General features: G+C 46.8%; 1 protein-coding gene across 1 annotated transcript; it reads right to left on the minus strand.

The window, feature by feature from the left end:
* Nucleotides 1-808: 808 nt before the first annotated feature.
* Syp (synaptophysin) lies at nucleotides 809-21384 on the minus strand. Its single transcript, XM_032889630.1, is given in 8 exon segments — nucleotides 809-2230; nucleotides 4980-5307; nucleotides 14774-14965; nucleotides 15647-15807; nucleotides 15810-15844; nucleotides 18801-18925; nucleotides 20087-20152; nucleotides 21269-21384. Coding segments are annotated over 7 exon segments (921 nt in total). The 5' UTR covers nucleotides 21287-21384; the 3' UTR covers nucleotides 809-2230; nucleotides 4980-4983.
* Between the last annotated feature and the right edge of the window lie 318 nt (nucleotides 21385-21702).

The raw sequence follows: 21702 nt of genomic DNA on the forward strand, positions 1-21702 counted from the left end.
GTAGGTCTTAGAGCCTTCCTTCCTGTTCCTCTATTTTCCTGTCTCTAGGTAGGTCTCTTCTTTTCCTGAGCTCATTTCTAGAGCTGGGTCTCCCTTCCCTGCTCTCCACTTCGGTGGGCCTTGGGGCTAGGAAGGTTCAAGCACTGGCAGCTCTAACTCAGAACTCAGGCGCCCGAACTGAGTCTTTAATTAGGCATGAGGCGACGGGTCAGACAGGTCTTTCATCTTGGGCTCCCAGGAACTCCTCCTTCTGCCCACCTCAACCCCATTACAACATATAACCTTGTCACTTCCTGACCCTTGTCCAGAGGGAAGCTGGCGAAGGGGGGCATTTATTCATCAGTTAATCAGCCTCTGATTTTTCTGCTGAGGCTGAGGCAAGAGAAAGGTAATAAGATACCACAAGATCTGAAGGGTTCAGAAACAAAGGCTTGGGTAAGGTAAGGTCTTGTGGAGTATCTCTAGTTGGGGATGCCTTAATTAAGGATTTGAGAAGAAGACTTCCCTGTGGCCAGGAAGAGGATTTGATGGTCAGCAATGGAACAATAAACAGTTCTGGGGTTGGGGATTTAGCTCAGTGGTAGAGCGCTTGCCTAGCAAGTGCAAGGCCCTGGGTTCGGTCCCCAGCTCCGAAAAAAAGAAAAAAAATAAATAAACAGTTCTAACTCAGAATGAGACTCAGAGTACTTTGTAGGCAAAGCTTCATTAGGATGCTATAGGGGTCTGGGCTTCCTTTAGTCTCCTTTCCTCTTGCCTCCTCTCCCTTCTGCACACCCCCCACCCCCCACTGAGAAATCAGAGCCAGGCAGACTAGGTAGTTGAGGAGTTTATTTGGGGGAGGGGAATTTCTCATATTTGCTCTTCCTCGGGGAGGGGGTCTTCAAACAATACCGAAGGGCACAGGAAAGTAGGGGGGTCTGGAGGGAAGAGGGAGGGGTCACAGTCAGACAAAATGGCAACACACGATCACAGGCACTACCAACATCACAGACACAGCAGAGGGTACAGGATCGGGGCTCCAGACCCAGTCTCCAAGTATTCCGGGACAGACGGGAGTGTGGAGGGAGAGGGCAGAGAAAGGGGGGAGAAGGTAGACCAGCCCTACAGACCTGCAGACTCTGTCTTCTGATGATCTAGCTGTCTCTTGAGGGAGTCCGCAAGGGACATTTTGTTCACAACCCAAACCACAATACTTGGCTTTTCCCACATTACCTCAATTCGCAGGGGCCAGGAGTACGCCCTCCTGCTTTTAGCAAAACTCACCTCATAGCTCCTAACCATGGCCTCCTGCACCCTCTCAAACTCCACTCAACTGAAAACGTGTTTTCTTCTCTGCCCCATTACAGAATGGGTTTCCTCTTCTGAGACCACCACACATTCCTCGTCTCTTCATATGCTTGTCTGGAATCCTAAGCAGGACCTCATCTCAAGCTTAGATCATCCCTGAACCCCACTTCTACCCTTGCTCAAGCTCTTTGGAATCAAGCTCAAACTCCTGAATGTTCCAAGACACACCCTTCTAGAGATGCTTGATCCAACCCAAACCTGCCTACTCTGGAGCCCGCTGTGTTTAAGCCACACCCCTCCTAGAACCACTCTCTCTGGTCACTTAAAGCCCCATTGCAGAATGCTGTAGGCTACCACTTTCCTTTTAGACTGCACATCCAGTATGTCTGGAATTCAACTCTTGGCTGACTAGTCCTCTCTCTACAGAGGTCATCTCCTCTCCGCCCGTTTCACCCAAGCCTCCTCCACTCAGTCTACTGCTCTACTCTTGGGGTCAGATTTCCATTCGAGAGCTTCTGAAGTTCAGGTGATGCTGGAGGACCAAGGCCAGAGTTAGGAGGGGCAGAGGGAGAGGAGGAAGGAGAGAAAGTCACACCGACCCACTCCATGCAGCCAAGGTCTGGTTCCCTTCCTGTCCCCTTTCTAGAGCCCCCTTACCTCAAGGGACAGGGCTGGGGAACAGATAGGGGCTGAGGAATGCAAGGTCAGGGTTGGGGAGGAGCCCATTCAGGACTGGGCCCCCAGTGCATGGAGAAGTGGGTGAATGTAGGGCTCAGACAGATAAATAGATATTTATATATAATATATATATATATAAACAGCAAAGACAGTTAGGGTCTCCTGGGTTGAGGGGTGGAGACCTAGGATATGGGGATGGGAAAGGGGGGGCAGGCCTTCTCTTGAGCTCTTGCCCACCCGTGGGATCTTCATGGACTTCACTGACCTGTAGAGAGACAAGACACAGAAAGGAGAAGGGGTCCAGATGAGGGCAGAGCCCTCACAGAGGAGAGCAGTACTCTCAGGAAGGGATTGGGCTACTATGCTTTTTCTTCTGCTTGGCATGTTTCCCTCTTTTTCTTCTCTAACAGGTCTGGAGTCAGCATCATCCTAGCTGGTCTCACTAGGAAGAAATTACGAACCTTGCTCAGCCTGGGTACCAAAGGAACAGTTAAGGTCTCTCTTAACAATAAAAAAAAAAAAAAAGCCGGAACCAGTACCATTCTAGTCGCTGCTAAAAGTCTGTATTGAGGAAAAAAAAAAACTCCCTATCTTTGTGAGGCTTACATATCAGGGGAGGATACAGGTTCACACAATGAACATGACACATTAGTAGACTATCTAGTATTATCTCATATAAGACGATAATAGGCCAGGGATGGAGGCACACACCTTTAATCCCAGCACTCAGGAGGCAGAAGCAGGTGGATCTTTGAATTTGATGCCAGCCTGCTCTACAGGGTGAGTTTCAAGACAGCCAGGGCTATGTAGAGAGACTCTGTCACCAAAAAAAACAACAAAAAATTTCACTAAGTGAGTCTGTAGAGATGACTTGGCAGTTAAGAGTGCTTCTTGCTCTCTTAGAGGACCCACATTTGACTGACAGAACCTACACTGAGTGGGTTACAACTATATGTAAATTTAGCTCTAAGGAGTCTGCCCTTTTTTCCTGGTCTCCATGGACACTTGAACTAACAGGCTCATACTCACATACATACACATAATTAAATAAAAGTAGAATTAAAAATACTCTGAGTGATGTGTGTGTAGCATGAATAAGTCTTAGTTAGACCTCTAGTGTAATACAGTCACGAACCATAAATTAGTAAATTACAAATTGTGAGAAGGAAGAACACAGGGTAGGGTATGAAAGATAATGAGGAGGGGTTGTTCTAGACAGACAACCATTGATATGTAGTTAGTGGTATATGCTCGTGATTCCAGAATTTAGGAGGTAGAGGTGGGAGGAAAACAAGTTTGAGGCCAGCTTGGGTTCCAGACTGGGACATTAACTCAAACAAAAAGCAAAACAGGGAGGTAGAGGCACAATTAGGAATTCAAGATCATCCTTAGCGACATAAGGAGCTCTGGGCCAGCCTTGGCTATAGGAGATCTTGTCTCAAAAATATCAACAATGCAGCAACAACAAAGCCAGGTGAAGCCCAGACGCATGGGAGATGGAGACACGGGTATTGCAAATTCAAAGCCTGCCTAGGCTATAGAACGAGTTCCAAATTAATTTGGGCAATTTAGTAAACTCTGTCTCAAAAGAAGTAAAAAGAGGCCCAATTATATAGCTCAGTGGTAGAGCACTTGCTTAGAGTGCAAGAGACCTGAATTCAATTCTTAGTCCTTATAAAACAAACCAACTCCCCTGACAGACAGACAGACAACAGAGAACAAAAACGTCATTGAGTGAGTGACCAAAGCAATGGCTAGGTAAAGGTGTGTATGTGTAAAGCAAGTGCAGAGGCCCTGCAGTACATCTAGACTTGGCTCAGGCCAGTTTGACCGAAACAGAGGGCTAGGAGGCAAAGGTCAGATTAAATGTCTGTGGGGAAGACAGGGTAGTGCTGCATATGTGGGCCTGTGAGCACGGTGAAATAGTTTTGCCTTTAAATGAGATGCTACAACAGACATGTGAGGAAAGAGCAGTGACTTCTGAATTTAGGACAGTGGCCTAGCAGAATCCTCAAGGATGCTGGGTGGTAAAACAGGTTGTAAACAGGACAGACGACAGTCACTTGGGAAGGGCTCTAAGGAAGATAATTATGAGGAAAAAAAAAAAAACGGGGTTGGGGGATTTAGCTCAGTGGTAGAGCGCTTGCCTAGGAAAGCGCAAGGCCCTGGGTTGGGTCCCCAGCTCCAAAAAAAAAAAAAAAAAAAAAAAACGAAATAGGCTGCAGAGATTTTTTGCAAGTACTTTTTGCAAACCAGGCTGGCTTTGAACTCACTCACAGGAGACCTGCTTGTCTCTGCCTTCCTCAGTGCTGAGCTTAAAGGCATGTCCCAAAGCTTGGCCAAGGAGTTTTAGAACAATTAAATGCGGGATGCTGTAGAAGGCTCAGGATCTTGGCTCACCCATGACCACATCTACTCCCACGTAGGTGCTGGTACCGTCTCTTCTCTGTTTAAGACCGGATTGGGCTAACTCAGAACTAGCGATCCCCATGCCTCTGTCTCTCAAGTACTGAGATTATATATGTGCTCTATCATGCCAGGCATCAGCTTTTTAAGGCCCAACAGGAAGGCACAACTCGTGTTTCTAAAGCCTTCACCCCTCCCCTTTTCCTTATTTGACATTCCAAACCATTTCTTTCATTAAAGGGTTAAGGAGAGGTAGCAGCTGACCTACATCCTGCTTTTGCACGGGTGACCTTCAAAACCCACCGTGTTTACCTTCCTCCACCTACTGGCGTTACCTCCCATTGGTTTACCAATCATTTCGAAGACCCACCTCCCCTTCCCTTCCTGGAAACCTACACCATTTCGGTGATTCTCCACTGCGCAAGTGCCCCTACACTCCTTTCATTGGTTACTCTGAGCACGGCTCCTGCCCCTTCCTTCTCATGCTTTCCTCTCATTGGCTAGTTTTCCCAAATTCAATTTTCTTGTAGTTCTGCCAATCTATTGGTTCTTCAAACTTCACTTCTTGTATGCTCGCTGCCTACCGCACCCGTCCATCTGTCACTCACCAGATTACATCTGATTGGAGAAGGAGGTGGGCGCACCCTGTTGGCCATAGCCTTGCTGCCCATAGTCGCCCTGAGGCCCGTAGCCACCGCCACCGCCGGCTGGCTGCCCGTAATCGGGTTGATAACCACCCTGAGGCCCGTAGGAGTCCTGGGGCCCATAGCCTCCGGGGCCCTGCCCGTAGCCCGCATCGCCGTAGGCATCGCCAGGTGCTGGTTGCTTTTCCGGGGCGCCTGGAGGTGCGCGCATGAATGGGGCGGCCCAGCCTGTCTCCTTGAACACGAACCATAAGTTGCCAACCCAGAGCACCAGGTTCAGGAAGCCAAACACCTGCAGGGAGACATGACCAAAGCTGTTTGTTGTCTCTTACCTATTGCCCTGGCAGCCCCAGGGACTTTGAGGCTGAGTGAACAGGAATGGGTATTTTTAGGGCATAAATTCGTTGGCCTCTGTGACTATCAGTGCACAGAAAAACTTGGGAATGGGGCAGTTTCATAGGATTTAGATTCCCATGGATGTTGAGCTTCTATCAGTGTATACATGTACGGGTATTTATTGAGCCTGATGGCCCACATCTGTAATCCCAAGGAGTTGGAGGCAGTGCGATCAATTCAAGGCTAGGTTGTTTTTGTTTTTTTTTTTGTTTTGTTTTTGTTTTTTTTGAAACAGGATCTCTGTTCAGCCATGGCTGTTCTGGAACTTACTCCGTAGACCAGGCAGGCCCAGAACTCTTAGAGGTCACTTGTCTCTGCCTTCACTGCCCAGAAATTCAAGTTTAGCTTTAAGTTCATATTTTGAGGCTAGCCTGTGCTACATGAAAGTCAGCCTCAAACAACTTATTTTTGGGGTGGGTGGTAGTGCAGTTGTCATCCTGGCCCTCAGGGGGCATAGGCAAGCAGAGCTCTGTGAGTTTGAGGTCAGTCTGGTTTGCATAGTGAGTTCCAATACAGCCATGGCTATATAAGTAGACCCTGTCTCAACCAACCAACCAACCAACCAACCAACCAAGCAAACAAAAAACCCAAAATAAAACAAAACACAAACCAAAAAAACCCACCTAATTTTAAAAATATATTTGAGTACATTCTTACTAAGTATATATGTACAAAATATAGTAAATTTATAGAATATATAAATATGCATTTTTAAAGAAATAGACATCACTAATTGATGCATATATTTATGTATGTATATACAACTTAGCACATAGATGCATATGTATAACAGATATGTATATGTGTAATTTTTTTGGTTGTTTTTGAGACAGGGTCTTTTTACGTTCCAGGTCCTGGCTGACCTGTCCTAGAACTCCTTATGAGGAGGAGGCTGGCCTCAAGTTTACAGAAATCTACATGTCTCTGCTCAAGTGTTTTTTTCTTTTAAAGACTTGTTTATTTATTATATATTAAATGCACTGTAGCTGTCTTCAGACACACCAGAAGAGGGCACCAGACCTGATTACAGATGGTTATGAGCCACCATGTGGTTGCTGGGAATTGAACTCAGGACCTCTGGAAGAGTGATCAGTGCTCTTAACCACTGAGCCATCTCTCCAGCCCCTTCTCAAGTGTTTTTTTTGTGGATGTTGAGACAAGGTTTTACTATGTATCTTGGCAACCCTGGAACTCACTGTGTAGACCAGGCTGGCCTCTGCCTTCCAAGTGATAGGATTAAAGGGTTCTAGGAATTGAGCTCCCGTGTAGTGCCATATTGGATTTGGGCCTGGCCACTTTGTAACTGTATGGCCACAAAGTCATGGGATTGTTGGACAGAGGCCTCTCCCATGTATTTACGGCACAGGAAGAAAAGACCAAGTAGTAAACACCCGGTGTCTCCACTGCATGACCTCTGCTGAGCCCGGCTGATGCATGTGGAACTGACACACCTGGACCACACCTGGTGGTGGTCAATTTACTTCTGCCTTTTACTTCCTCAGCCTTTATCCTTGAGAGTTAGGCTGGCCTTCTCGGATTTCTCCCTAATTTATTCAGATCTCCTAGTCGGTCTTTTGTTACCAAGTCACGAGCCAGGTAGTCACGAGCCAGGGTTTCCCACTGTACTTCCCAGTTATTTTCTACCTGGAGACTTGGGTATATAAGTGGTGAATAAAGCTACAGGAGACTCTCACTCTTCCTTCTGCTCTTCCTCTCTCTCCTCTCTCTCTCTCTCTCTCTCTCTCTCTCTCTCTCTCTCTCTCTCTCTCTCTCTCTCCTTCTCTCTCTCTCTTCCTCTCCTGGCTTGACACGATAACCTGTGTGTGTGTGTGTGTTTCTTTCCTCCTGTAGGCTTTCGCCCGATTCTCGGTACCGTGTCGGTGCTGGCGCCGACAAATGGAGGTCCCACCGAGATCGGAGAAGAAAGGGGGTACCACCTACGGGACGTCCCTGGAGCCCGGCCGGCGTAGGAGAAGGGACGGATTGGGCGTAAGATGGAGCAGAAAAGGCCTGGATGATTTGGCCTGAGTAAAACTTGTCATAAAAAAGGGACAAGGTAACGGTAAAGTGTTTTTGCGTATGTGTTCTGTTAGAGTTATATTTTAGTCTTTGGACCCTGGCTAGAGATAGTTTACACCCTAGACATGAGAGAGAACGGGTTTGGGAAAAACAGTCCTCCCGGACTCTCCGCAGATGCTTTGGAGAAAGAGAAAAACCTTTTCAGAGCTCTCCTAGGAACAGAGGGAAAGCAGGAGACGTCCTGCCTCTCTGCTGGCTCCTGTTGGAGAAATGTTTATTTCTGGTTCTGGGTTCCATAGGTAGGATATGTGGGTCCCTTCGGTGGGACACCATCTAGTTTTTCCCTCTATGTCTATTGTCTGTCCTTGGTGCACCAAGCTGTCCATGTCTGTCAGTTTATGTCTGGTTTTTTGTTTCTCGTTGTTTAAATGTTTTGTGTTTCATGTTTAAAAGAAAAGGTTAAAATTTTAAATGCTGGTTGATTCACGCATTGATGTAGTTTTAACTCCTTTCAAAAAAAGGTACAAATAAATAAAAGGTTTCAATTGGCTTTGGAGCCTACATCTGTAGCTAGAACCCTAAGTCTGCTGGGCAAGCTCCCCAGGGGCTGGCTAAATGTTTACACGAAGCCGATCCTAAGGCTCTGCAGCCCCCTCAGCTTCCTTGGTACAGGAGCTGATGGCTGTTTCTCTTAGAAAAAATCCCTGACTTACAAGGTGCTTCTCTTAAAATCATAGCTAGAAAAGTAAAAATGGTGCTTGGTCTAAATATTAAAGATAGGTGTAGCCACTTCAATTTTGTTTCTGATTGGTTTTAAATGTATAAATATGCTCTACATGCCTTTATGGACTATTGGCTTTTAAGTTTGGATATGGTTAAAAAGGTATAATATTGGTAACAGAAAGTTGACATAAAGCTGGTAATTTGATGGAGCCATTCTAACAACATGCGGCCAACCTAGGGAAATAGGTCTATATTTTTATGAATTTTACCTAGAAACCAGGCTTCTAAAGAATTTAGGGCAATGTCTCTTGAGGTGTTGGAGACCGCACCATCGCATGCTCATATGTAGGAATTGACAGTCAAACTTAGTAGCATGAAGGATAGACTCGGTGTTTTGGAGATTAGTTTGTTGGAGGTTGAGTTTTGCTTTTTTCCAAAGTTGTAGTTTGCCCTGGAAAAGTTATCTGTATTTTAATGCTAATTCCACTGCCCAAGGACTAGCTGCCTAGTCACTACTCAGAACTCAGGTGACCTTGTGGTTGTGCTCTGTTGTTACAAGGAGAATTTAAGGATTGTGATTGAGGATTGCCAGTGTTACATTGACTAACTCAAACTTATTTATAAGAAAAAAAATCAAACAGGTAAAGATTATTACAAGATTTAAGAAGGATTGATGAGGTTTTAGAACTTGGAGAGCATTAGCTTGTTTGCTTACTCCAACTGCCATTTCAAGATAGATTTAGAGGATTGTTTTATGCAGTTTGTTTACATCCTGGCGATTGTGAGTTTTTATTTTGTGAGCTTGCTTATAATTTTAGAGAGCCCATGAAGTGATATCATTAAAAATTTTTACAAAAGAGTGGCTAATAGCCTTTATATTATGTAATTTTGTTGTTTCTTCAATGTAAGAAGTTAGAACTTTGAATCTTTCAGTGTATATGGGAAATTTTACCTAAACCTTTTGCTTCCTCAAAATGAACTTTAATATCTGGGGAGCAGCTATTGCAAAAAAAAAAAGATTCAATATTCATTTTAATATTTAAAACTCATTTTAGCTTCCAAGGATATGTTAATTGCCAAAGTAACTTTTCACCTTACCAGAGGACTTAACTTTGTTATGCACATTGGAGATAAAACTTCAGTTGTGTTAATACAGAATTGTAGGCTAGAGTCATGGAAGTATTTTAAAAAGAAACCTGGTGAAACATACCTTAGTCCAAACAGCAATTTAATTAGTTATTACAAAATACTGATAATTGGCCTATTACATATACAATTTTCAGGCAAAATTGATAATTTTACTCCTTGCATGCTTTTGTATTTACTGTAAATTTGTATGCACCCCATAGAAAATGCGCTTACTGTATTTATGGGTGGTTCATCTAATGAAAAGGCTAAATGTATGATGGGATCACCTGTTTATTCTCTTGAGTTTCCCTGCTTCAATATAGAATATTAAATTACGTGCTGTAGCCACTGTTTTTAAATGTTAAAAATCAAGCTTTCAATTCATATACTGATAGCCAAAGGTGTGGCTTGTGGTTTTACAATTGATTAAAAAGTTTTCCTTTTTTAGATACTACTAGCCCTCAAATTTTACAATTACTTAATGCTTTATTAGAGGCAGGTTTTCTACTTGAAATCAGTGAGTGATTTCAGTGTGAATTGTCTGACAACTCACTGTCCTTTCAGTGCTCTGCCTCAGAGAACTAAACAATACCATAGACCCAGCTCTTTGAAAATGGTAATGGAGTTGATAACACACCCTCACGAAAAGAGGAAGCTCCATTTGCTTACTTTCAACTACCAGCCTCACCCTGCCAACTCAGGGATTTCTGGACAATGTTTGCAGGATTTGACATTTCTAAATTAATGCATATGTTTGGTAAATAAAGTTGGTGAGGGGGCTGGAGAGATGGCTTAGTGGCTAAGAGCACTAAGTACTGTTCCTTTATAGGCCATTTAAGAACTCAAACTGGATTGCCTGGACCCCTTAGCAAGGGAGGACAATGATACCAGGCAGATTATAGGCCTTACATAAAAACAATTAGTCAAAAAGTCTCATTCTTCATATATCCAAAACAATAATGCTGGAAACAATAATTTGGTATACAAGTCAAATTATAAATACAAGTGCTCAGTGTCCTCAATTTAATTGAGGACTTATCTAATAAATAATATTTTAATAAATTTTAATAAATAAAAGGGAGCTATCCTGAATGCTAATAATGCTCCTTTTATTTAAATTTTAAAATTTGATGCCAAGGTTTATGGCTCCTACAACAGGGCATACTTCCTTCTAGGTAAAATAGAAAGATCCACATATTGGCATGATCCTGTCCAGTATTATTTTATATGGGGAAGAGGAATGTTTGTGTTTTTCTACAGGATGCTACAGGAGTGTGCCAGCTGCCTGAGTGGTTGGTGAGACATGCTGATCCTGGAAGCATGAAGATTCAGCTCTCCTAGTTGGTCCCTGAGTCATTCCTGTCCTTAGAGGAAGATGGAGGATTCCCTCATCTTTTGTCATCACAGAAATTCTGGCGTTGCTACAGTCAGTGTGTCCTGTCCCACTGCGGCCTGCGCTCCGACCCTCTGTGCACTGTTGCCTGCAAATGAAGCTGCTGTGGACTGAGAACTCTGTCCTGGTTATGCAGATCTCAGAAATGGTTCCATTGCCTGCTGGTTGTTCCAGAGGAATGACTGATCCTGAACTGTCCTGGGAAAGACCTTGTAGCATTTTTACCGCTGCTATTGTAGCAGCCATTACTGCTGCAGCCATTGTGTCTGCAGTGTCTGTAGTTACCCTCCCCAATCTATTGTTAGGCAAGCACAGTGGGTGAACTTTCTGGAGTAGTTGCTAACAATTGGGAATTCTAAATTTTATATTAGGTTTTGTTGAAACTGACGGCCCCTAGTAGTAGCAGCTGAGGAGAACCAGATGAGGTGCCCACTACTTATCGGGAGAGGCTCAACTTCCACAATCTCTTAAATTAATGCCATCTGGCCCCTGCTCTTTCGCCCCTGGGCTCAAGTAAGAGGAATGAGAAGATGATCTGATGTAGCTATTCTCAGTGGACGGGCAACTTCCTCTGATTTGACTAATCTGACAACATGGAGCCTTGAGGGGCGACAAGGTGAATCCCTATGACAGAGAGGCTGGGGTCTGAGAGGTCGATCCTAAGATGAGGTAGCTACACCCCCGTTTAAGCGTCGGGCGGTCAAATGCTCCTCTTTTTCTCCCCAATAAACACAGTTGGCCAGAAGCGGTGTGTTACAGCATAATTCATTCCCTAGCCAGGGTGCGGTCCCAACTGCAAAGTGGCTCATGCCATGGCCGAGCTGGGCCTCTGTGAGGCATGTCTGATCTCTCAGACCACTACTTCCACCTAATGGTTTTTAATAAAAAAATAGGGAGATGTAGTGCCATATTGGATTTGGGCCTGGCCACTTTGTAACTGTATGGCCACAAAGTCATGGGATTGTTGGACAGAGGCCTCTCCCATGTATTTCTGGCTGGGAAGAAAGACCAAGTAGTAAACACCGGTGTCTCCACTGCATGACCTCTGCTGAGCCCGGCTGATGCATGTGGAACTGACACACCTGGACCACACCTGGGTGGTGGTCAATTTGCCTTACCTTTTGCCTTCCTCGGCCTGTCCTTGAGATTTAGGCTGGCCTTCAGTTCTCCCTAATTCAGATCTCCTAGTAGGTCTTTGTTACCAGAAATCACGAGCCAGTAATCACGAGCCAGGGTCTCCCCTCTGGCCTTCCCAGTTATTTTCTACCTGGAGACTTGGGTATATAGTGGTGAATAAAGCTACAGGAGTCTCTCTCACTATTCCTCCTCACTCTCACTCTTCCTTCGCTCTCCATCCTCTCTCTCTCTCTCTCTCTCTCTCTCTCTCTCTCTCTCTCTCTCTCTCTCTTCCTCTCCTGGCTTTACGAATAGCCTGTGTGTGCGTGTTTCTTTCATCCATGTAGGCTTTGCACGATTCTCGGTACCAGGTGGTGCTGGCGCCGACACTCAAATCCTCAGTAAACAATAGTACTCTTAATCACCGAGCTGTCCCTCTAGCCCCTCTTTTTCTTTTCTTTTTTAATTGTTTTGTTTGCTTTTGAGACAGCATCTTGCCATTTATCCAAGGATGACTTGGACTTTACTATGTAGGCCAGTCTGGCTTTAAATTAGCCTTGGGGATAGAGTAATGGCTCAGAGGTTAGGATCCAGGTTCGATGCCCAGCACACACATGGTGGCTCATAGACACCTGTAACTCCAGTTTCCGGAGCTCCGACTCCCTTTCTTAACCTTCACAGGCACCAAGAATGCAAGTGACACATCTAAGCAAAACACTCATACACATAAAATAAAAAGTAGTATTTTAAGTGCTAGGGTTACAGGCATATATTGATATCCTTGCCTCTAAGTATATGCTTTCTTTTGTAGACAGGGTCTCACTCTGCAGCCCTAGTTGACCTGGAACTCTCTTTGTACACCAGATTGTCCTCAAACTGACAGAAATCCAGATCTGCCTGCTTCTGCCTCCCAATTGCTGGGATCAAAGGTGTGTGCCACCATGTGCCCAGCTAAGTATATGCTATTAAAAAAATTTAAAAATTACAAATAAATATGGAGCTTAAATGAAATATTTAAAAACAAAATTCTATATGCCATTTACTATATGTTACACCGTCTTCTGAGCACATTTATTAGTTTCCTTAAAGTTCCAGGTTTGAGCTGGTTAGTGGTGATCTACAGAGCAAGTTCCAGAACAGCTAGGGTTATACATGGAAACCCTGTGTCAGAAAACCAAAATAAAAAAATTAATAAAAAATAGAAACTAGGGGCTGGAGAGATGGCTCGGCGGTTAAGAGCACTGACTGCTCTTCCAGAGGTCCTGAGTTCAAATCCCAGCAACCACAGGGTGGCTCACAACCATCTGTAATGAGATCTGGTGTCATCTTCTGGCCTCCAGGCATGCATGCAGGCGGAAAGCTGTATGATGTATACATAATAAATAAATAAATATTTAAAAATAGAAACTAATAAATAAATATATAAACACAAAAAAATCCATGTTTGGACAGAAAGAAAGACCTACATTTTATTTTATTTGTTTTGACACAGTCTTGAAATGTTGCTCGGGCTAGCCCAAAACTCCTGAGCTTATGAGATTGATCTTCTGCCTCCATTTGGTGAGTAGCAGAGACTATAGCCCTGTATCACTACACCTAGTTGATATCCCCAGCTTATTTATTCTTAGCATATTTAGTTTATTTTTCTATTTTTAAAAGAGATTTATTTATTTTTTTGTATATGAGTACACTGTAGCTGTCTTCAGACACACCAGAAGAGGGCATCATATCCCATTACAGATGGTTGTGAGCCACCATATGGTTGCTGGGATTTGAACTCAGGACCTCTGGAAGAGCAGTCAGTGCTCTTAACCACTGAGCCATCTCTCCAGTCCTATTTTTCTATTTTTGAGACAAGGTTTCTGTAGCCTCAGCTTTTCTGCAACTCACACTATATATATACCCAGAGTGGCCTCAATCTCTCAGCGGTCTTCCTGCCTCAGCCTCCCACATGCTACAACTACAGGCCTGTGCCACCACACTTGGGTTGATACCTCCATTTCATTTTGTGTTCTAAAAGATCTTTAAATTTTGTTTTCTGTGTGTAAGCAGGTGTGTCTATCACCTGCATGCCCATAAATCCCTTGGAGGTAGAATTATGGATGTTACTAACTGGATATGGGTCCTCTGCATAAACAGCAAGTGCTGTCCCTTCCTGGCCCCCACCCTAGACAGGGTGTAGCTTTGGCTGTTCTGAAAATAGCTCTGTAGACCAAGCTGGTCTCAAACTCAGGTCTGCCTCTGCCTCCCGAGTGCTGAGACTAAAAGTGTACACCAACACCACCTGACTGAACAGCAAATGATCTTAACTGTGGGCCACCTCGCCAGCCCTTGCTATGTCCATTTTAAAGCCAAGTTCAGACAGGCTAAATTATCCAAGATTATGTAATCAGTAAATGGCGGGGCTTGGGGGGAGTTAAAATCTTAGCACTTGTAATGTTGATATAGGATGTAATCTTGTGTTGGGTTTTCTTTCAAAGAATTTTGTGTGTTGTGAATTCAGTGAATACTCATGTTTGGAGCAGGACCTATCATCAGCCTTTAGTTTGCCGCTCAAAATAATCCCGGAGAGGGCTTGTTACTAGTTGCCCAGGTCACAGAGCTTGCCAAGTGACAGGATCTATGCTCAGACTATTTCTAGCCACTAGGGGGCAGCCAAGTAGGAAAACGTTTCAAGATCGTGTTCTTCCGCACTTAAGGAACAAGTCCTAAAAGGATACTGAATTTCAGGAGTTTCGGCATGACTGGGCTGGGCCCAGTTTTCCCCCGCGTAATCTGAAAGACTTCATGTTCCGCTACTGGGGACAGATAATACGTGGTGTCCCAGTGGTTTTAACTGTTCAACCATCTTTTGTTGTGTGCCTCCTCCTGGGAGCCCCCATGGATCTCCTGACTCTCCTCCCATTCTGTCTCCACCACTTCCCGTGCCAGACTGTGTCTCCCAGCTTTTGTCTTCCAGCCCAGCCAGCTTCCCAGGGCTTACCACTGAGGTGTTGAGTCCTGAAGTCACAGGGTCCCTCAGTTCCTTGCATGTGTTCCCTGTCTGGCGGCACATGGGCATCTCCTTGATAATGTTCTCTGGGTCCGTGGCCATCTTCACATCGGACAGGCCTTTGGCCCAGGCTGATGAGCTAACTAGCCACATGAAAGCGAACACGGCTGTAGCCAGAAAGTCCTAGGCAGGGGTGAGGAAGATATTATTGTGAATGCACTGCTTCATGTTGAGCTCTGAGCCCCTTCAGATCACAAGCCTTTGTGGGAGGGGGTCCTCTAGAAGAGGCTTGCCTCTTTTGTGCCTTCGCAGCTCTGAAGCTCACAATGTTTTCACCTGAAGGTCTCAGCTTGAACTTCTGTGCGTATCTATGATACAGAGGGAGTGTGCTAGTGGTGCGTGGGTGCAGATGTTGAGGGAGGAACTAACTCCGTGGGATGTTTCTGAATCTGTAAGAAGTGTGTCTTACCACTTTTATTTGCATGTGGGAATATGTGTCATTTGGTGTCTGGGATGAGGGTGTGAGAACCTCTCTGTGTAGGACTCAGTGTCTGTGTGGCAGGGTGACATGCATGACTGTCACAGTGAACCTCAGTACTCCTTCTTTTGATCTAGTCTGTGTGGATGTGTGAGAGACGGTACGGTTAGGTATGTGGGCAAGTCTGGCATTCTGTGTGGGCTGTGAGTATGTCCCCATGAGTCTATGATGCCCAATGTGGATGGAGTCTTGGAGACAGCAGCAGTGTTAGGCTGCTTGGGTATGGGGCCTGTCTGGGAGTTTGTTTGGCCTGTGAGGCAAATGAGCTGGGCCCCTGTGGCCACACATCCTTGGTCACGGCATGGCAATCAGCTGTGGGGACTCACCATCATAGGCCCTTTGTTGTTCTCCCGGTACTTGTTCTGCAGGAAGATGTAGGTGGCCAGGGCCCCCATGGAGTAGAGGAAGGCAAACACAGCCACGGTGACAAAGAATTCAGCCGACGAGGAGTAGTCCCCAACCAGGAAGATCTTGGTAGTGCCCCTTGGCGCTTGGGAGGGTGCATCAAGCACACTTGGTGCAGCCTGCAGAGAGGTGTTCAGGTGTGGCCCAGACTCCCAGAATCCCTTTCTCACCTTCCTGGCCAAGGGTATACCAGAGTGTTTTGAGGTCCCAGGAAGAGGAGGAAATGAGCATTCACAGAACACTTGCAAGGCATCACTGATTGCTGAAAGCATCCTGGTAAGATCTGTGGCATTCCTCCTCACTGTGTGGTACCCTCCTCACTGCAGCCCAGGTACTCCTGCCTCTGAATTTGTCGTAGACTGTTACAGGTATCTCTCTACTTTAGGGCCTTTGCACTGGTTGGTCTCTTTAACAGGAGCATTCTTCCCTTATGGTTTCACAGCCTTTTGGCTAAGGTCAAGTGTAGGGATGCTCTTCCTTAGGATAGCTTTCATGCCTTATTCTTTCAGCCCCTTCAAACTTTGCTTAGCTCTTAGCTTCTCACTAAAGACTTCCTGCCCTTCAAGTTAAAGAAAACATTTTTGGTACTGATGATTAAAATTTATTCATGTGTGCATGAATGTGCACGTGTGTGCAGGTACACATATGTTGGTGTCTACACAGTTGCATGGACTTGTGCCAGCAGGGTTCAACCTCATGTCCTGTTCCTCAGATGCCACCGCACTTTGGAAAGAGGGTCTCTCTCTGGCTTAGAACTTGTCAATTACCCTGAGCTGGCTGGCATGGATTCTAGCATGAGCCACCATGTTGGGCTTTGTTTAAGTGGGTTCTGGGCTCTAAGTTCTCGCATCTGTAAGGCAAATGCTTTACTGACAGAGCTATCTCCCTGGCCCTGGATTTTGTTTTTTCTTCTTGTTTTTTCCCCCTGTACCTATGAGGGTGTAGACATTGCTCCTTTTTTTTTCTTTTACTGACAGATCCCAAGGGCCTGGAATCATGCTGACACCTATTAGGTTCTCAAGCAGTGTTTTCAGGTGAAATGCACAGCGCTGGGAACAGGTTCAGAGAAGTGCATTTGCTTGCATGAAGTCATGCAGCTGGTAGAGAAAGGACAGAACTTCTGTACGAATCCTGTCTCCTCCTAAATCATGTTGACTGTTTTCTATGTCCCGCTTTAGGTGCCAGAGAGAGAAAACAAATACGTGTGTGGCAGCTAAACAGCTCTGGAATAGGAAAAGACAGAAGGGTAGAAGGAATCTTGGAACAGGATGTGTGAGGGACAGTCTGGGTGCTGGAAGACAATGGCCTTCCTTCCCTGTGCTGTGGCTCATGTGTGGGTGGAATGGAACTGGCCTGGAGGCCCATAGCTCTGGCCTCAGGCTGGAGATAGGATCCTTCGACAGAGCAAATAGAATTGGGTGTCCTTGTATTGCAGCAGTCCTGAGCATGGAAGGTTCTATTGGGAGTTCATGGATAGCTTTTGTGACCTTGTGAATTCCCAAAAGGCTGGCTCTTATGCTGCTGATTACCCTTCCTCCCACTCTGTGTGTGTGTGTGTGTGTGTGTGTGTGTGTGTGTGTGTGTGTGTGTGTGTGTGTACGTCCTCTTCCTAGGTATTGGGGTGGGAACCTAGAACCAGGGCATGCCCCTAGACAAGTGCTTTGCCAGCTGGGCTATACTCTCCAGCTTCCAAACTCTTTCCTCCCTGGCTCGTGTGAACCTGGATACCCCTGGCTGTGCTCTTCCAATCACTGCTCAGAGCATGAGCTTGCTTCCCTCTCCCACTATAGTGTGCAACTTTTTGGGTTTCCATTTATCCTTGGTGTTCCCCACCTCTCACCTCCCAACTTTTCCCCTAAATCTGAACTCTTCTACTTAACAAGCTTATGTCAAGCACTTCCTGTGTCCCAGACACTGTACCGAGTGCTTTACAAGTATCAACTTAGTGACAATGGGTCATCGCCTGGGGGGCATCAGTATTTTCTGTTTACAAACGAGGACGTCAAGACCCTAACTGTTATATGATTTAGTTCAATAGCTGAGGAAAATTAAGTGAAACCAATTGTCTGTATCCCAGTCCGTCTCCCCATCCTTAAGATATAGTAGCTCTTACAGCCTATCCTTACTCATGCACAGCTGGTACCTAGCATAGTGCCTGGTACACGGTGGGGACTCAGTAAATATCAGGAGCATCTAATTTGGTCCCATGATTCTCCACATCTTGTATTTATCTGCATTTGCAGTTATTCTCTTTGTTCTCACGTAGAGCTATGAGGATAGGGAACTTGGTCTGTTTGAGAAGTAAATGACGTTAACTTAACATTATTTTAAAACGTGTTTTTTTTCCCAAAATTGCATTTTATGTATTTAGTGTGCATTATACCTGTGTGTATGCAGGTGCTGTGTGTTATGTAGGTGCATGTGTGTCACAGCTCGTGTGTGGATGGTAGAGAACAATTTGCAGGGAAGTCTGTTCTTTGTGCCACAAGCAACATAGGGATCAAACTCAAGTTGTCAGGCTCAATGGCAAGTGCCTTTATCTGCTGAGCATCCCCTTATTTTGGGATAGGGTCTCACCTTGTAATCAAGGGTGGCCTGGAAGTCACCATAATTCTCACATAGCCTCCTCCGTGTCATGATTACAAGCATTTGCCACCATGCCCAGGGACTAACATTAAGTGAGCATTTACTGCTTTAAAGTATGCACACATGTGATGATCTCTCATGCATGCCCCCTCCCCGGAACTCAGGGCCTTGCTGTGCAATCTCCCTACTACTGACTACAGCCCCGGCACTGTCATTTACTTATGAATCTTACTTATTTCCTGTCCTCTATCACTCCCCTTTGTCAGAATATAGCCAGAGAGGATGACACCCTGTGTCTAGCTTACACACCAATTGTCATAGAAAGCTAGAGCAGGGCCAGTTACACAGCAAGTGTTCAGTGTATGGGGAGTGATCCCAGTGGCTGTGGCCTCAAAGGTGTGAGGTGTGCAAAGGACTCTGGGAAGGATTACCCAGACCCACCCTGCCCCTGCGTCTCCCAGGTCTCAGGATACCAGGGCAGGGGCACACCTGAAGGGGTACTCGAATTCAACTTCGATGTTGAGGGCACTCTCCGTCTTGTTGGCACACTCCACGCTCAGCCGAAGCTCCCCGGTGTAGCTGCCACACGTAGCAAAGGCGAAGATGGCAAAGACCTTGGGTAGCAGGGAGGTGGATGGCTGTAGTGAGCCTGCATGCATGTGGGAGGGAGTGCCCTCCTCTGGACAGATTGAGGGGGGCAGCACAGACAGTAGCAGATGGAGAGATCCCCACCCCCACCCCCCTAATCAGGGCTCATCAGGTCCTAGCACAAGCTGATTACAGGGGTGTGGCTGTTTCTCTTTCCCTGTGTCTCTCCGTTTTTACCTCTAGGTGCTCTGGCTTCTCCTTCCCTCCCTTCCCCCTCCCCTCTCCTCCTCGCTCCTCTCTCCTCTATTCGTTTTCTCTCCTCTCCAGTCCCTTTCTCTCATGCTCTCACTGTGTCTCTGTCTCTCAGCATTTCTGTGTGTTTTGAGTGCATGTTCTCCCCTGTCCCATATACATACACACACTTTCCCCCCATTAATCTTCTCTCCTCCCTCCTCCCTCCCTCCCTCCCTCCCCTCCCTCCTCCCTCCCTCCCCCCCCTCTCTGTGTGTCTGTCTCTGCACGCCTGTTTCTTGTCTGTCTGTTCGGCTCTGTCTCTCTCAAGGTCTCTATGGCTCTATGGCTCCTTGTGCCTTATGTCTGGTGCCTTCTGTTTTTCTCTTTTGAGCCTCCATATCTGCGTCTTTTCCTCTTCCCTACACACTTTCCTGCTCCATGGAACAGCTCTAGGCTCATCTCTCTCTCTCTCTCTCTCTCTCTCTCTCTCTCTCTCTCTCTCTCTCTCTCTCTCTCTGTCTCTCTCTCTCTCTCTCTCTCTCTCTCTCTCTCTCTCTCTCTCTCTCTCTCTCTCCTTCCCCAACCATTCCCACCTACCTCATACTCTGTCTCCTTCCCTGTCTCTGGATTTTTCTGGTTTTGCACCTCTGTTTCAGCTTCAGGCTCTATCTCCCATCCCTTCTTCCTTTAGTTCAAGAGAGGAGGTAGAACGTCACAATCTGTCACTTCACACCAGGGGTACCCTCAGCCTTATGTGACGTCATAGCCTTCTGGTCCCTGTCCTTAAATCCCTGGGATCTTACTCTGGAGCCCAATTTCCTCATCTCCTTCCAATCCAGTCCTTACACCCTGCCAGTTCAGTAGGACTCCTCCTGTCTCACCCCTCTGCTTTTCTGGACCCCATCATCCCCACCTCCCCTTGTACCCCCACCTACAGCCCGGAGTACACTCACCCATTGCAGCACCTTCACGAAGCCAAGGGGCTCCTTGACCACCCGGAACTGACCCCCAGCCACCAGCTGAGGAGAAAAACAGTGGGGAGGGAGAAGGGGTGTGGGGAATAGGGATGGAGGTGAGGGGCCAGGCTGTCAGGCAATGATCCCTGGGGATAGGGCATGTGGCCCTCGGGGAGTGGGTGACATATGGAGAGGGAGTGAGGAGGAGAAAAGCGACCCCTTGGGGAAGGAGTAAACAGGGTCTCAGCAACCCACCCAGGGTTCAGGAGTGGTGAAGTGTGAGGTGATTAGTCACATGGCAGAGGAGGTTGGGTGTAGAAAACAGACGGGGGTCCAGACTAGTTAGCGAAGGAAGGTCTGAACTGCTGAAAGGTGAGTCAGATAGGAGAAAAGGTTGAGTGGAAGAAGATGGGGTTCATTAGAGTGGGGGAGGGGGCACCAAGTGCTGAAGGTGAGTCACAACAGCAGAGGGGAGAGGTCTGCAGTGGCAAAGGCGAGTCAGATGACGGTGGTTGCCTGAGGAGATGGGGATGGGGAGGGGTCGCTACCGGTTAGGAAGGAAGCCGATTTTGAGGTGACGAAGAACAGGGAGATGGCGGAGGTGATCTCTTAAGGTGGGAGAGAGCTGGGGCATGGGTTTACTGGACATGCGCTGGGAACGAGGAGGCTGGGGGGTTTTGGAGAGGCAAAATTGGATCGTCCCCCTCTAGATCTGCTCCGGAGGTGAAAGGGTGGTCATCTACCGGGGTTCATTCTTTTTGGGGCGGGTGCCAACCCTCCCCCACTCCACCCCCACACCTTCTGTCGCTCTATTTCCTAGCTCATCTGCAGCCCCCCAAGTCTTTTTTTCATTCTCCCCTCCCCTCCTCTACCCCTTTGCCCTCTTTCTAGACCCGAATCTCCCTTTTTCCCTTCCAGGTTGACAGTTCTTTTGGGGCATCTGGAGGCCCCCTCTGCGGCAGTGAGGACGGCTCTCGCTGCGGCAAAGAGCGCACTCCTTTTCTCCACCTCCCTCCTTCCCCTTGCCTGCTGCAGACCCCTGGTTCCAGCCCCAGCCCCAACCCCAGCTCCAGCGACCGTGTCCCTGCTACCCTCGCCACCACCTCTCAGAGTTCGAGGGCCAAAGCCACCCAGGTTTTCGCAAGCGCCGGGCTCTGTCCACGGTGCTGGAGCGCGTACCTGATTCACCACGTCCATGTCTGCCAGCAGCAGCAGCAGCAATGCGGGGGGCGGAAGGTGCCTGGTAGCAAGGGCGGGCGCGGGGAGCGGCGGGGGCGGTGCGCGATCGTCGGAACAGCCCAGTCGGCGGCAGCCCCGCCTCTCGCACCCTGCCTATCTTTTGCGTGAGCGCCTGCGCACCATGGCTCCCCCCCTTACCCTTCGCCCTCCCCAGCTGCCTGCGGCCATTCCATCCTGGAGGCTAGAGGCTGTGGGTTTTAGAGGAAAGGGTCCTTTCAGAAAATAGGTATCTCTGGGGGTAGGAGGACCGCTCAGTTCTACCAGATGACGTTTAGCTAAGCCGAGTGTTGTTTGTTGAGTGTGTTCTTTCATTTAATCCCTATGTAGCCGTGACTATTAGTCCTGTTTTTACAGATGAGGAAAATGAGTCTCCA

Source organism: Rattus rattus, chromosome X (assembly GCF_011064425.1).
Source record: "Rattus rattus isolate New Zealand chromosome X, Rrattus_CSIRO_v1, whole genome shotgun sequence".
Taxonomy (NCBI): Eukaryota; Metazoa; Chordata; class Mammalia; order Rodentia; family Muridae; genus Rattus; species Rattus rattus.